The sequence below is a fragment of the Bombina bombina genome, chromosome 1 (assembly GCF_027579735.1).
Source record: "Bombina bombina isolate aBomBom1 chromosome 1, aBomBom1.pri, whole genome shotgun sequence".
NCBI lineage: Eukaryota > Metazoa > Chordata > Amphibia > Anura > Bombinatoridae > Bombina > Bombina bombina.
Genome location: NC_069499.1, coordinates 1,220,283,885 through 1,220,298,461, shown reverse-complemented (window position 1 = coordinate 1,220,298,461; position 14,577 = coordinate 1,220,283,885). Strand labels below are relative to the sequence as shown.

General features: G+C 37.7%; 1 protein-coding gene across 2 annotated transcripts in view; it reads right to left on the bottom strand.

Moving 5' to 3' along the window:
* The window catches only part of GNAO1 (G protein subunit alpha o1), a 471,718-nt gene that overhangs the window by 142,191 nt on the left and 314,950 nt on the right, over positions 1-14,577 (bottom strand). For both annotated transcript variants that reach the window (XM_053700323.1, XM_053700322.1), the window contains exon 5: positions 12,704-12,832. In XM_053700323.1, the coding sequence (XP_053556298.1) occupies positions 12,704-12,832 (129 nt within the window). The remainder of the gene's footprint in view (positions 1-12,703; positions 12,833-14,577) is intronic.

Here is a 14,577-nt window from a genome sequence, read left to right as displayed (position 1 = left end):
GTATTTATCCAAACAGATAATGGTGTGAAAAAAAGGAAAAGTGTCTATATTATATATCCAATTCAGAAAAATTCCAAAATAGTGTGTATCCTGTGATTAGAAAAATACAAACTAGAAAATGTGAAAACAATGCGATCACTGGATATCAAAAAAAGTGGAATAAATTAGTCCCAAATGTGAAGAAAATATAAGTAACTTTGCAAAAAATGTGGAAATCCTCAAAATGGTGAAGCAAAAAGAAATTAGTCTTTCAAAAGTTAATCAATAAGTGTCCAAAATGATATAGTGGATTCTGTGCAGTGAAGTTGTCTTCCAGTTGGATACAATAAAACAAAATAAAACTGTGCAAAAACCTGCAAAGAAAACAAACAATACTATAATATATATAAACTGTTCAGTGGATATATCAGTATTATGCTTACTCAAATCAGTCGACGCGTTTCGGCCATATCCTCCTGGCCTTTATCAAGACTTGATAAAGGCCAGGAGGATATGGCCGAAACGCGTTGACTGATTTGAGTAAGCATAATACTGATATATCCACTGAACAGTTTATATATATTATAGTATTGTTTGTTTTCTTTGCAGGTTTTTGCACAGTTTTATTTTGTTTTATTGTATCCAACTGGAAGACAACTTCACTGCACAGAATCCACTATATCATTTTGGACACTTATTGATTAACTTTTGAAAGACTAATTTCTTTTTGCTTCACCATTTTGAGGATTTCCACATTTTTTGCAAAGTTACTTATATTTTCTTCACATTTGGGACTAATTTATTCCACTTTTTTTGATATCCAGTGATCGCATTGTTTTCACATTTTCTAGTTTGTATTTTTCTAATCACAGGATACACACTATTTTGGAATTTTTCTGAATTGGATATATAATATAGACACTTTTCCTTTTTTTCACACCATTATCTGTTTGGATAAATACAATCATAAGAACACTCATCAATATCCGGATTGTACCATAGAGTACCACCCATACTAAGACACTTGGCCTATCAGGTCATTCATTGTCAGACGTTTTTAGGTGCACCAGGTCATTTTTACTTTTATTTTTATTATTTTTTCAGATTTTATGTCATTTTCTACATTTCGTTATTGTAACATGGATCCATGATTATTTATGAATGTGTAATATATCTTTTTGACTGTATGTTTTAGAAGATCACCGATATTTTTAACCGATTGTGTGGAATAAATAGTGATATACATTTTTAACTTGTATACCCATTTTAGCATATATCTTTTGTACATTCACTCCCTAACTACTAGTAGGAGGACCCACATTGTGGGCTACAGTTGTCCCCCTTTCCCTTCCTCAGCCTACTTTGGCGCTCACCTCCACCCCCTATCGTTTTCTGTCTACATCGGGTACACTAGGGTATCCGTTGAGGAGAGCTAGAGGTATTCCCAATCCCCTCCCCCCATCTGTCTTCTGCGCAGGATCTACATTCACTCTCCTTATCTTGAAGCCTATTCTGTACCCTTGTGAAACAATGTTCTGAATCCAAAGATTGTGAATCGAATTGATCCAAATTTCTTTGAAAAATCGTAATCTGCCCCCTACCAGCTGAGCTGGAATGAGGGCCGCACCTTCATGTTGACTTGGAAGCTGGCTTTGGCTTTCTAAAAGGCTTGGATTTATTCCAGACTGGAGATGGTTTCCAAACTGATACTGCTCCTGTAGGGGAAGGATCAGGCTTTTGTTCCTTATTGTGACGAAAGGAACGAAAACGATTAGTAGACCTAAATTTACCTTTAGATTTTTTATCCTGTGGTAAAAAAGTTCCTTTCCCCCCAGTAACAGTTGAAATAATAGAATCCAACTGTGAACCAAATAATTTATTACCCTGGAAAGAAAGGGAAAGCAAAGTTGACTTAGAAGACATATCAGCATTCCAAGTTTTAAGCCATAAAGCTCTTCTAGCTAAAATAGCTAGAGACATATACCTGACATCAACCCTAATGATATCAAAGATGGCATCACAAATAAAATTATTAGCATGTTGAAGAAGATTAACAATGCTATGAGAATTATGATCTGATACTTGTTGCGCTACAGCTTCCAACCAAAAAGTTGAAGCTGCAGCAACATCCGCTAAAGATATAGCAGGTCTAAGAAGATTACCTGAACATAAGTAAGCTTTTCTTAGAAAGGATTCAATTTTCCTATCTAAAGGATCCTTAAAGGAAGTACTATCTGCCGTAGGAATAGTAGTACGTTTAGCAAGAGTAGAAATAGCCCCATCAACCTTAGGGATTTTGTCCCAAAATTCTAATCTGTCAGATGGCACAGGATATAATTGCTTAAAACGTTTAGAAGGAGTGAATGAATTACCCAAATTATTCCATTCCCTGGAAATTACTTCAGAAATAGCATCAGGGACAGGAAAAACTTCTGGAATAACTACAGGAGATTTAAAAACCTTATTTAAACGTTTAGATTTAGTATCAAGAGGACCCGATTCCTCTATCTCTAATGCAATTAAGACTTCTTTAAGTAAAGAACGAATAAATTCCATTTTGAATAAATATGAAGATTTATCAGCATCAACCTCTGAGACAGAATCCTCTGAACCAGAGGAACCATTATCAGAATCAGAATGATGATGTTCATTTAAAAATTCATCTGAAAAATTAGAAGTTTTAAAAGACCTTTTACGTTTACTAGAAGGAGGAATAACAGACATAGCCTTCTTAATGGATTTAGAAACAAAATCTCTTATGTTAACAGGAACACTCTGAGTATTAGATGTTGATGGAACAGCAACAGGTAATGTAACATTACTAAAGGAAATATTATCTGCATTAACAAGTTTGTCATGACATTCATTACAAACAACAGCTGGAGGAACAGATACCACAAGTTTACAGCAAATACACTTAACTTTGGTAGATCCAACATCAGGCAGCGATTTTCCAGAAGTATCTTCTGATTCAGGGTCAATCTGAGACATCTTGCAATATGTAATAGAAAAAACAACATATAAAGCAAAATTAATCAAATTCCTTAAATGACAGTTTCAGGAATGGGAAAAAATGCCAGTGAACAAGCTTCTAGCAACCAGAAGCAAATAAACAATGAGACTTAAATAATGTGGAGACAATAATGACGCCCATATTTTTTAGCGCCAAAAAAGACGCCCACATTATTTGGCGCCTAAATGCTTTTAGCGCCAAAAAATTACGCCACATCCGGTAACGCCGACACTTTTGGCGCAAAAACGTCAAAAAATGACGCAACTTCGGGTGATAAGAACGACGCCGGAAATAACAAATAATTTTTTTGCGCCAAAAAAGTCTGCGCCAAGAATGACGCAATAAAATGAAGCATATTCAGCCCCCGCGAGCCTAACAGCCCACAGGGAAAAAAGTCAAATTTTAAGGTAAGAAAAAAATTGATTATTCAAATGCATTATCCCAAATAATGAAACTGATTGTCTGAAATAAGGAATATTGAACATCCTGAATCAAGGCAAATAAATGTTTAAACACAAATATTTAGAACTTTATATAAAAGTGCCCAACCATAGCTTAGAGTGTCACAAAAATAAGACTTACTTACCCCAGGACACTCATCTACATGTAGTAGAAAGCCAAACCAGTACTGAAACGAGAATCAGTAGAGGTAATGGTATATAAGAGTATATCGTCGATCTGAAAAGGGAGGTAAGAGATGAATCTCTACGACCGATAACAGAGAACCTATGAAATAGACCCCGTAGAAGGAGATCATTGAATTCAAATAGGCAATACTCTCTTCACATCCCTCTGACATTCACTGCACGCTGAGAGGAAAACCGGGCTCCAACCTGCTGCGGAGCGCATATCAACGTAGAATCTAGCACAAACTTACTTCACCACCTCCACAGGAGGCAAAGTTTGTAAAACTGATTTGTGGGTGTGGTGAGGGGTGTATTTATAGGCATTTTGAGGTTTGGGAAACTTTGCCCCTCCTGGTAGGAATGTATATCCCATACGTCACTAGCTCATGGACTCTTGCTAATTACATGAAAGAAAACATCAGTGTAAGCAGGAACCTCTAGAAATCTGTCCATTTTACACAATTTCTCTGGAACTACAATAGGGTCACAATCATCCAGAGTCGCTAAAACCTCCCTGAGTAATAAGCGGAGGTGTTCTAGTTTAAATTTAAAAGCCGTCATATCCGAGTCTGTCTGAGGGAACATCTTTCCTGAATCAGAAATCTCTCCCTCAGACAGCAAATCACTCACCCCCAACTCAGAACATTGTGAGGGTACATCGGATATGGCTAATAAAGCGTCAGAGGGCTCAGCATTTGTTCTCACACCAGACCTACTGCGCTACCCCTGCAACCCAGGCAGCTTAGATAAAACCTCTGTGAGGGTAGTATTCATAACTGCGGCCATATATTACAGGGTGAAAGAATTAGACGCACTAGAAGTACTTGGCGTCGCTTGTGCGGGCATTAATGGTTGTGACACTTGGGGAGAATTAGATGGCATAACCTGATTCCCTTCTGACTGAGAATCATCCTGCGACATACTTTTAGTAGCTAAAATATGTTCTTTGCAATTTATTTACCTTTCAGTGCATGAGGGACACATTCTAAGTGAGGGTTCCACAATGGCTTCTAAACATATTGAACAATGACTTTCCTCAATGTCAGACATGTTGAACAGGCTAGTAATGACTACAAACAAACATGAAAACACTTTATTTAGTGAAAAAAACAACAATCTTAAAAAACGGTACAGCACCTTTAAGAGAAAAAAAGCATACACGTTCTGCAAAACTGCTTTAAAATGCTCCAAATTTTTCAAATTTTTGATAGCAAACTCAATATGTGTAGTTAAGTTTGCCCCACAAGAAAATTTAACATTTAACCCTTTATTGTGCAAACCGGATTAAATCCGGAAAAAACATCCCCAGCACCTTGCCACAGCCCTGCTGTGGCACCTTCCTGCCCTCAGGGATAGTAAATATGGGGTTAAAGCTTCGATTTGGCCCAAAACATCCACAAGGGCCCTCAGGAGTTGGAGCTTGCTGCTTGCTGAGTGAAAACAACTGCGCATCTGAGACGCGAAAATAGGCCCCGCCCATCTCACTCAATGTCTCTACAGCCTCAAAGAACCGCACCAGAGCGGTTTTAAACTAGCCATGGGGGTTCTGAGACCCAAAAAATAAGCCAAATGTACCCTCAATAAAGTTGCCAACAAAAACGTTATTGCCCACAAAACGTTAATAGCACTCCCAGTTCATAAAACGTTTGCCCACAAACATTCAAAAACCAGTGTCAACCATTTTTTAATTAGCCCCTTATGCAAGCTTAGTAATGCCTTTCTATAGCTTTTAGGATTACTTCTTACCCTTACCCTCATGGGGATACTGTCAGCCTTTCTGAAATACACAGTCTCTCCAGAAAAAATGACTGAACATACCTCACTGCTATATAGCATGAAAACGTTCCTCACTCTGAAGTTTCATGTACTCCTCAGCCTCTGTGGGAACAGCACTGGATCTTAGTTACAAATGCTAAGATCATCACCCTCCAGGCAGAAGTTTTCATCCATCTGCTGCCTGAGAGTAAATAGTACACACCGGTACCATTTAAAACAAAAAACTCTTGCTTGAAGAAAGTAAAAACTAATATTTTATCACCTCTTTCACTTTACCCTTCCTAGTACTTATGAGTAGTCAAAGAGAATGACTGGGGGTGGAGCTAAGGGAGGAGCTATATAGACAGCTCTGCTGTGGTGCTCTTTGCCACTTCCTGTTAGCAGGAGGATAATATCCCACAAGTAAAGGATGAATCCGTGGACTCGTCGTACCTTATAGAAGAAATATATATATATATATATATATATACACACATATATATATATATATATATATATATATATATACACATATATACACACACACACACAAACACATATATATATATATATATATACATACACACACACACATATTTAGAGATTTATATATATGCCCTTTGTAGTCAAACAACTTGTCACATACCATATACCTTTTAACCCTTTTTAAAAATATTTATATGAATTATTTTTATCAGATATTGTTCATATGAGTGTAACTGTATTTTAAAATATATTTATGTTGTGTTTAGTGCAACTTTTTTTTTTAACACGCTACCTTTTATGCAAGGGTTTCAGTCGCATGAAGCCGATGAGCGTAAAATGCGAATGCGCTCTTGCAATCACATTTACTTTCAACTTGTAATAAGCGTGCTATTTCCAACGTGCGCAAAAAGCCAATATCGCTCGCGTACGACAGTTAGCACGCCACTTGTAATATAGCCCTGTATTTTTCCTAAGCAATAATCTGGAGGATACTGTTTTAACCTTAGACAGTACAGATTGTACTGTAACTGTACCCACATTTTCTAAGGCACTGTCATCAAGAGAGTTGCCAGCTGTGCTACATAAATATACCGGACGACCTATAGGTGATTGGATACGGGACTAGCTGGGTTCACATATCTCCACAAAAGCTCAACCATAGGCCACCCTTGATCCCACCACATATATTTTCACAACTATGCAGTCATTTTATCTCTTTGGTTGCCAGAAACATATTTACAGAGCATTGATGTGACCCCCTTGGCTGCTAGAGGTATACACCAGCAATGATTTTACACCACTATGGTTGTCACATATAATAGAAAATGCACAATGTAACTTCTTTTTGAGCCATATTTCTAATGCATAAAGGCCTAGAAGACCCTTTACATTTAGCTGACAGGGGTCTTTAAAAATACTGGACATTTAAGTGTTGTTGTTTAAGGTGCAAAATCTGATTAAGTCAGTCCAAGAACATGATACTATTGCTTATATGCCTGTTTCACTACATTAAATTCAACAGACACAATACAACAGCAATGTTAGATAACTAATAGTGATACAGAGCTGTGAAAATACTTTTAAATGGAATAAAGCAATACACTAAAGAATTAGGTGCATTGGGATATGCTTTCAGACACAAATACTTGTAGCATATTACAGGGAATGGGAGTGTCTGAACCAGGATTGGTCCATTGTGACACAAAACTTATTTCTTCATTCAAGGAAGAAAACCCCCAGAAAACAAGCACTATGGTATTTGACTGAGACTACAAGGAAAATGCTCTTCAGTGGAAGGGATAGCACAAAGATGAACATTTATGGTATAATCAGGGAATACTCTCTGAGGAAAGGGGCAGTTGGGGCTAAATTATTACGACAGTAAAACAGTTTTGAGAGGAATCACAATCTTTTTTCTTTTCTTTATCTGTACAAATAATAATATATCAGGATGGAGCAGAGGTACAGCCAGCACAACATAACTCCAAATAAATAGAAAAAAGAACTTATGGGAAAGGGTATAGAAAGTGAGGTGTCTCAAAATTTTCAAGGGAAATTCTACCTACTCCAGGGGTATAAGACCAGTAGGGAAGATCATATGTCACAGAAATACGAGAAAAAGTTGTCCTTAAATACACCTTCTCAACAATAAGGGTAAATACATAATACATTTTTTTTTACAGATAAACAATGGTTTCACAACCCAACAAAATTATTTTAAAAAGAGTATCCATGTTCTTGCATTGACTATTATTTTCTTTAATGAAAACACAATAAAACAAGTACATATTTTCTAATGATACCTATAACCAATCTTGCTACCTGAACAAACATATTAATAAATAAAAACTAAATGAAACGCAATCATATGAAAATATAACATCAGGAGAAAAAACATTATGACCATATTTATTCCTCTTTAATTATTGACCCTTTCTCCTTCTGGTGGGTTTATTTACATTATTGTTATAATTATATATTATATATAAAGTGGACTATAGAATCAGAATTATAAAGCTTTGTAACAAAGACCATGTGATTTCATTTTGATGTCATTCTGACATTGCTTCTATTCTGAATATCAGGCTTTCAATTTATTTAGACAATGGTTTGTGTAGTGCTTGAAGCAAAGAGATTGTTTTAAGCTAGAGAGGCATCTTGTCTGAAGTAATAGTCATGCACTTTACTAAAAGCAAATGGATGTACCCTACAGAAAACGATTTCCATGACTCACTGAAGGATTAATGTTTTTTAATAGAATGCTTTTCCTATTTGAATTTTTAGATCACCGAACTCTGACTGGGTGAATTAATATTTGCAGTGTGTAAAAGTTGTCTTTAATTTTTTTATGTGACTGTTACAAGCCCATAATGCTCTAATCTACATGTTGCCATGTTGGACTATGTGCTCCTTGACCCTTATGGATAAGCTAGATCGTGCCAATCTGCAATCAATGCATAATATGCATCTTTCCTATTATAAGGTAAATAGACGACTGCTCATTGGCTAAAAAGCCTTGCCATAGGACCTCAATGAATATAATTCCTTGTCTTAATACGAAAGGCGGGTTTGCTTAACTCAATTTGGGCTTGATTACAAGTGTAACGTAAAATATTGCTTATTTGCGTTTCACTTAGTAATACCAGCGCACACGCAAATGTTCGTTGGTATTACAAGTTAGGTGGAATGCAAACACGATTGCACAGAAACTTTTGATCACAAGAGCGCGTTTCCATAGGCTCCAATGGGAGCCTCATTCCCATGCCGTCAGACACATGAGAACCTAGCGCAGAGATGGGGGTAAATCGTGCAGAAATGGGCAGCACATTTAAATATATATGTATATGAATATATACATACCCATTTATGTGTATATACACATATTAACACAAATATACAGTCATGGCCAAAAATATTGGCACCCCTGCATTTCTGTCAGATAATGCACCACTTTGCCCAGAAAATTGTTGCAATTACAAATGTTTAGGCATTCTCACGTTTATTTATTTTGTTTGTATCGGTATAACACAAAAAAGTGGAGAAAAAAAAAGCCAAATCTGAAACATTCCACGCAAAACTCCAAAAATGTACTGGACAAAATTATTTGCACCTTCTCAAAATTGTAAGAAATATTTGCATTCCAAGTTTGTGATGCTCCTGTAATTTGTAATTAAACTCACCTGTACCAATTAACAGGTGCTGACAATATAGAAATCACACCGGCAACCAGTTAAAATGGGGAATAATTTACTCAGCCTTTCTGTTGTGTGTCTGTGTGCCACACTGAGTATGAAGAAGAGAAAGAGCAGCAAATAATTGTCTGAGGATTTGAGAACAAAAATTGTGGAAAAGAATGGACAATCTTAAGGTTACAAGTCCATCACCAGAGATCTTAATGTTCCTGTGTGCAACATTGTCAAGATGTTTACAGCCCATGGCACTGCAGCTAATCTACGTGGACGAAAGAAAAAAATTGATCAAAGATTGCAACGAAGGATTGTTCGAATGGTGGATAAAGAACCTCAATCAAATTCCAGACAAATTCAAGCTGACCTTCAGGCACAGGGTACAAATGTGTCAGCTCGCACTATACGTCGCCATCTGAATGAAAAGGGACACTATGGTAGGAGATCCAGGAGGACCCCACTGTTGACACACAAACATAAAAAAGCCAGATTGGAGTTTGCCAAAACTTACCTGAGGAAGCCAAAATCCTTTTGAGAGAATGTGTTGTGGACAGACGAAACAAAATTGCAGCTTTTTGGTAAATCCCATCATTCTATTGTTTTAAGAAAAAGATATGAGGCTTTTAAAGAAAAGAATACAGTCCCTACAGTCAAACATGGTGGAGGTTCACTGATGTTTTGGGGTTGCTTTGCTGCTTCAGGCACTGGATGTCTTGACTGTGTGCATGGCATTATGAAATCTGAAGACTACCAAATAATTCTGTGGTGCAATGTAGGGCCCAGTGTCAGAAAGTTGGGTCTCCGTCAGGGGTCATGGGTCTTACAGCAGGACAATGACCCAAAGCACACGTCAAAAAGCACCCAGAAATGGTTTAACACAAAGTGCTGGAGAGTACTGAACTGGCCAGCAATGAGTCCACATCTCAATCCCATAGAGCACCTGTGGAGAGATCTCAAAACAGCAGTTGGGAAAAGGAACCCTTCCAATCTGAGAGACCTGGAGCAGTTGGCGAAAGAAGAGTGGTCCACAATTCCAGTAGAGAGGTGTAAGAAACTCATTGATGGTTACAGGAAGTGATTGATTTCAGTGTGCTACCAAATATTAAATTGAGGGTGCCAATAATTTTGTCCAATCCATTTTTGGAGTTTTGCGTGGAATGTGTTAGATTTGACTTTTTTTTTTCTCCACTTTTTTGTGTCATACCAATACAAACAAAAATAAATAAACATGAGAATGCCTAAACATTGGTCTGGGCGAAGTGGTGCCAATATTTTTGGCCATGACTGTATATGTATTTAAGCATAGACATATATATTTATAGTAACACAGTCGCCATAGACCAAAATGTAAAGGCACTTTTCAGTGCCGTTTTTTTTTTCTAACAACCCCCACCCGCCAACTTTAACCCCTCATAACTGCTTCTTGCAGGAATTTTGTAAAAAAATAAAAATGCTAACATTTTTATTTATTAATAACTACACTACGCTGTATTTTGTGGGTAACTGATGGACATTTAGAAAATTAACCAGAGATCTGATCTCTGGTTAATTTTCAGAGCGCTAATTGCTTGTAATGGCTGGTTATTTATCGGGTTCCCGTAAACAGTGAATTTTCCCGTTTACGGGCTGGCGATAAATTAGCGCTACACTTGTAATCTAGACCTTTATTGGGAGGAAGTTTGCTATAACGCTATACAATATTAGGGACTCCCCTGATTCAGGCATAGCATCCAAATTAGAGATAAAGGGTTTTCTCATTGCTCTTTGGGACCGGACAGGTTTACCTCAGCCTTTTAAAAACAATTCTCACAACTGCTTTCCCCAGTTTAAATAAGGCCTCTTTGCTAGAGAGCTTTCTACTTCAATATTTAAAGCTAGTGCACTTACCATTACGAAGGAGGGCAAGGACCATTACTGGAGTAAAAACCTCTGGCCAATGTTACTTATTAATGTTGATGTTAAGCTCTAAGCAAAAATTTTAGCAAAAAGATTTGGTCGGGTATTGCCATACATCATCCACAATTGCCAATTTGGCTTTTTCCAAGGTGACTGCTTTCTCCTCACCCTGTTGTTTAATGCTCACAACCACAAATATGGATACATCAAGGGTGCCCAATGTCCTCACTAGCTGTGGCCATTTGAAGTAATGTAAATATATACAGACTTCTATTACATGATACACAGCAGAAACTGGCGCTGATAATCTTACTGTTTTCCTTATACAGTTCCTGTATTTTGTAGCTGCCCTATTGGAGATATTTAAAGTGTTTAGAGCCCTAATTCCTATTATAAGATTAAAGTTGCCAAGATGCTAGCTTGTCATATTGGTTTGTCTAAGAATTTAGTGGTACATCTACAGGAGGCCTACCCTTACAAATGGTCAGGTGATGGGCCTACATATGTCACAATAGATAGGAACTTTGGTGCACTTGTGAAAATTGCTATATGATACCTTTAGTAAGTGGCATTTTCAAAAAGTGACATGGCTTGGCAGGGTGTGGTGGTCAAAATGAAAATCTTGACCAAATTAGCATACTTATTTCTGTGTATTCCACTCATGTCCACTTGAGGTCCAGTCAACTCAGATTGGCTCTTAGGTCTTTTTAGTATCCATTAGAGAATTGCACTACCTAATGTCAAACATTACTACAAGACTGCTTTTTTGACACATATTTTAGTGTGGGGTCAAATATGAAATATACATGTTGGACAGTATTCATTCTAAGGCCAGTTTTGTGTGCGGCCCAGCAGTGAAACAGTTAATAAGAGAATTGTACTTTGCAGTCTGCATTGTGCAGTGTTTCCAGGGTGTGGTTACCTAATTAACTGTTTCACTTTTGGGCTGCACACAATACTGGCATTAGAGGGAACACTGATGGAGAAAATTAGCTTTATTTCCAGCTTATGTTACACCTTAGAAGGAATACATGTATTGGAAAAGCAACTCTGATGGAGAAAAGCTACGTTACAAAACCTGCTATGGCATCCTGTCTTTCCTTTATTTATACACTAATGCCATTGAGGGGGTGAACTTACTCTAGTGAAGGTTGAGCCTTTCATTGGGACTTGAGAAAATTATTGCTGAAGAGTATAAATAAGGGGTAATAGTTAACACAACACTGAAAACCAAGATTACAGGACATGAGAGTCCAAGCTCTTATTTTACATTTAGGTATCATAATTACACAGAGCAGAGATCCTCTTGTTTTTTATTGTTAAATACTAAAATGAAGGTTGAAATACGTGTTTACCACTTTTAATATTGCAATCTTAAAGAGAATGTTGGTGTGCCTTATGCTTGTAAAAGTAATACAACATCTGACCACCAGAGGGAGTATATGATTTATCTTGATCACAATTTGAAAATATCCCCATTGAGCATTCTATTAATTCTATATTTGCTTGTTTATGTGAAACATTGAGGTTAAGCTGGAAAACTGTACACATTGAGATGAAATGCTTCTTCTAAACTAACAGTTGTATAACATTAAATCAAAACACCCTATATATTATTTGCCTCACAAATAATGTAACCTCATCTGTACCTTTTTTATAGATATAAACTATATTAAAACTAACAAATGCATACACGGAGTCTATGTAATTAACATTTCAAAAAATATTGCTACAGATTGTTTTGCAAGCAAGTTCACACTGACCTGAAGTGGAGGTTTTTGAAGGTGAAGTGGGTTTCTACAATGCCAGTGGTCTTGACTCTGGTCCTCAGAATATCCTGCTCTGTCGGCTGATAATCAGGCGCTCCGATCCGATCTAAGCTGTCTAGATAGCTTAAAAAAACACAGAGTAATTGACCATTAGAACCATTCCATCATGCACAAGAAAATACAGAATAGAGTAAAGAAGAAATATATGATTCAGAGGGACTCGTTACTCTATGATAGTTAATTAAATTATTTTCACAGCCAACTAACACTTAAATTCAGAATATCAGACAAATAAGGAAGTGGTGAAAAGTGCAAGAGGTGTCTGGGATAGAAAATATTTTAACAAAAAAACATAAATTATGCTTACCAGATAATTTCCTTTCCTTCTGTATGAGGAGAGTCCAAGGCTTCATTCCTTACTTGTGGGAATACAGAACCTGGCCATCAGGAGAAGGCAAAGACACCCCAGCCAAAGGCTTAAATACCTCCCCAACTTCCCTCATATCCCAGTCATTCTGCCAAGGGAACAATGAACAGTAGGAGAAATATCAGTGTATAAAAGGTGCCAGAAGAACAAAACAAAATTTAGGTCTGCCCCTCGGAGAATACGGGCGGGGCCGTGGACTTTCCTCATACAGAAGGAAAGGAAATGATCTGGTAAGCATAATTTATGTATTCCTTCTTAATATGAGGAGAGTCCACAGCTTCATTCCTTACTTGTGGGAAACATATACCCAAGCTCCAGAGGACACTGAATGAACGGGAGGGCAAAAAAGAAGGCGGACCCTATTCTGAGGGCACCACAGCCTGCAAAACCTTTCTCCCAAAAGCTGCTTCAGACGAAGCGACCAGGTAGTGGCCCTACAAATCTGATCCATAGAGGCCTCATTCTTGAATGCCCAATAGGAAGCCACTGCTCTAGTTGAATGAGCCTTAATCCTCTGAGGAGGCTTATGTTCTGCTGTCTCATAAGCTAAGCGAATAATGCTCCTCGACCAAAAACAGAATTTATGTTTACCTGATAAATTTCTTTCTCCAACGGTGTGTCCGGTCCACGGCGTCATCCTTACTTGTGGGATATTCTCTTCCCCAACAGGAAATAGCAAAGAGCCCAGCAAAGCTGGTCACATGATCCCTCCTAGGCTCCGCCTACCCCAGTCATTCGACCGACGTTAAGGAGGAATAATAGCATAGGAGAAACCATATGGTACCGTGGTGACTGTAGTTAAAGAAAATAAATTATCAGACCTGATTAAAAAACCAGGGCGGGCCGTGGACCGGACACACCGTTGGAGAAAGAAATTTATCAGGTAAACATAAATTCTGTTTTCTCCAACATAGGTGTGTCCGGTCCACGGCGTCATCCTTACTTGTGGGAACCAATACCAAAGCTTTAGGACACGGATGAAGGGAGGGAGCAAATCAGGTCACCTAAATGGAAGGCACCACGGCTTGCAAAACCTTTCTCCCAAAAATAGCCTCAGAAGAAGCAAAAGTATCAAACTTGTAAAATTTGGTAAAAGTGTGCAGTGAAGACCAAGTCGCTGCCCTACATATCTGATCAACAGAAGCCTCGTTCTTGAAGGCCCATGTGGAAGCCACAGCCCTAGTGGAATGAGCCGTGATTCTTTCGGGAGGCTGCCGTCCGGCAGTCTCGTAAGCCAATCTGATGATGCTTTTAATCCAAAAAGAGAGAGAGGTAGAAGTTGCTTTTTGACCTCTCCTTTTACCTGAATAAACAACAAACAGGGAAGATGTTTGTCTAAAATCCTTTGTAGCATCTAAATAGAATTTTAGAGCGCGAACAACATCCAAATTGTGCAACAAGCGTTCCTTCTTTGAAACTGGTTTCGGACACAGAGAAGGTA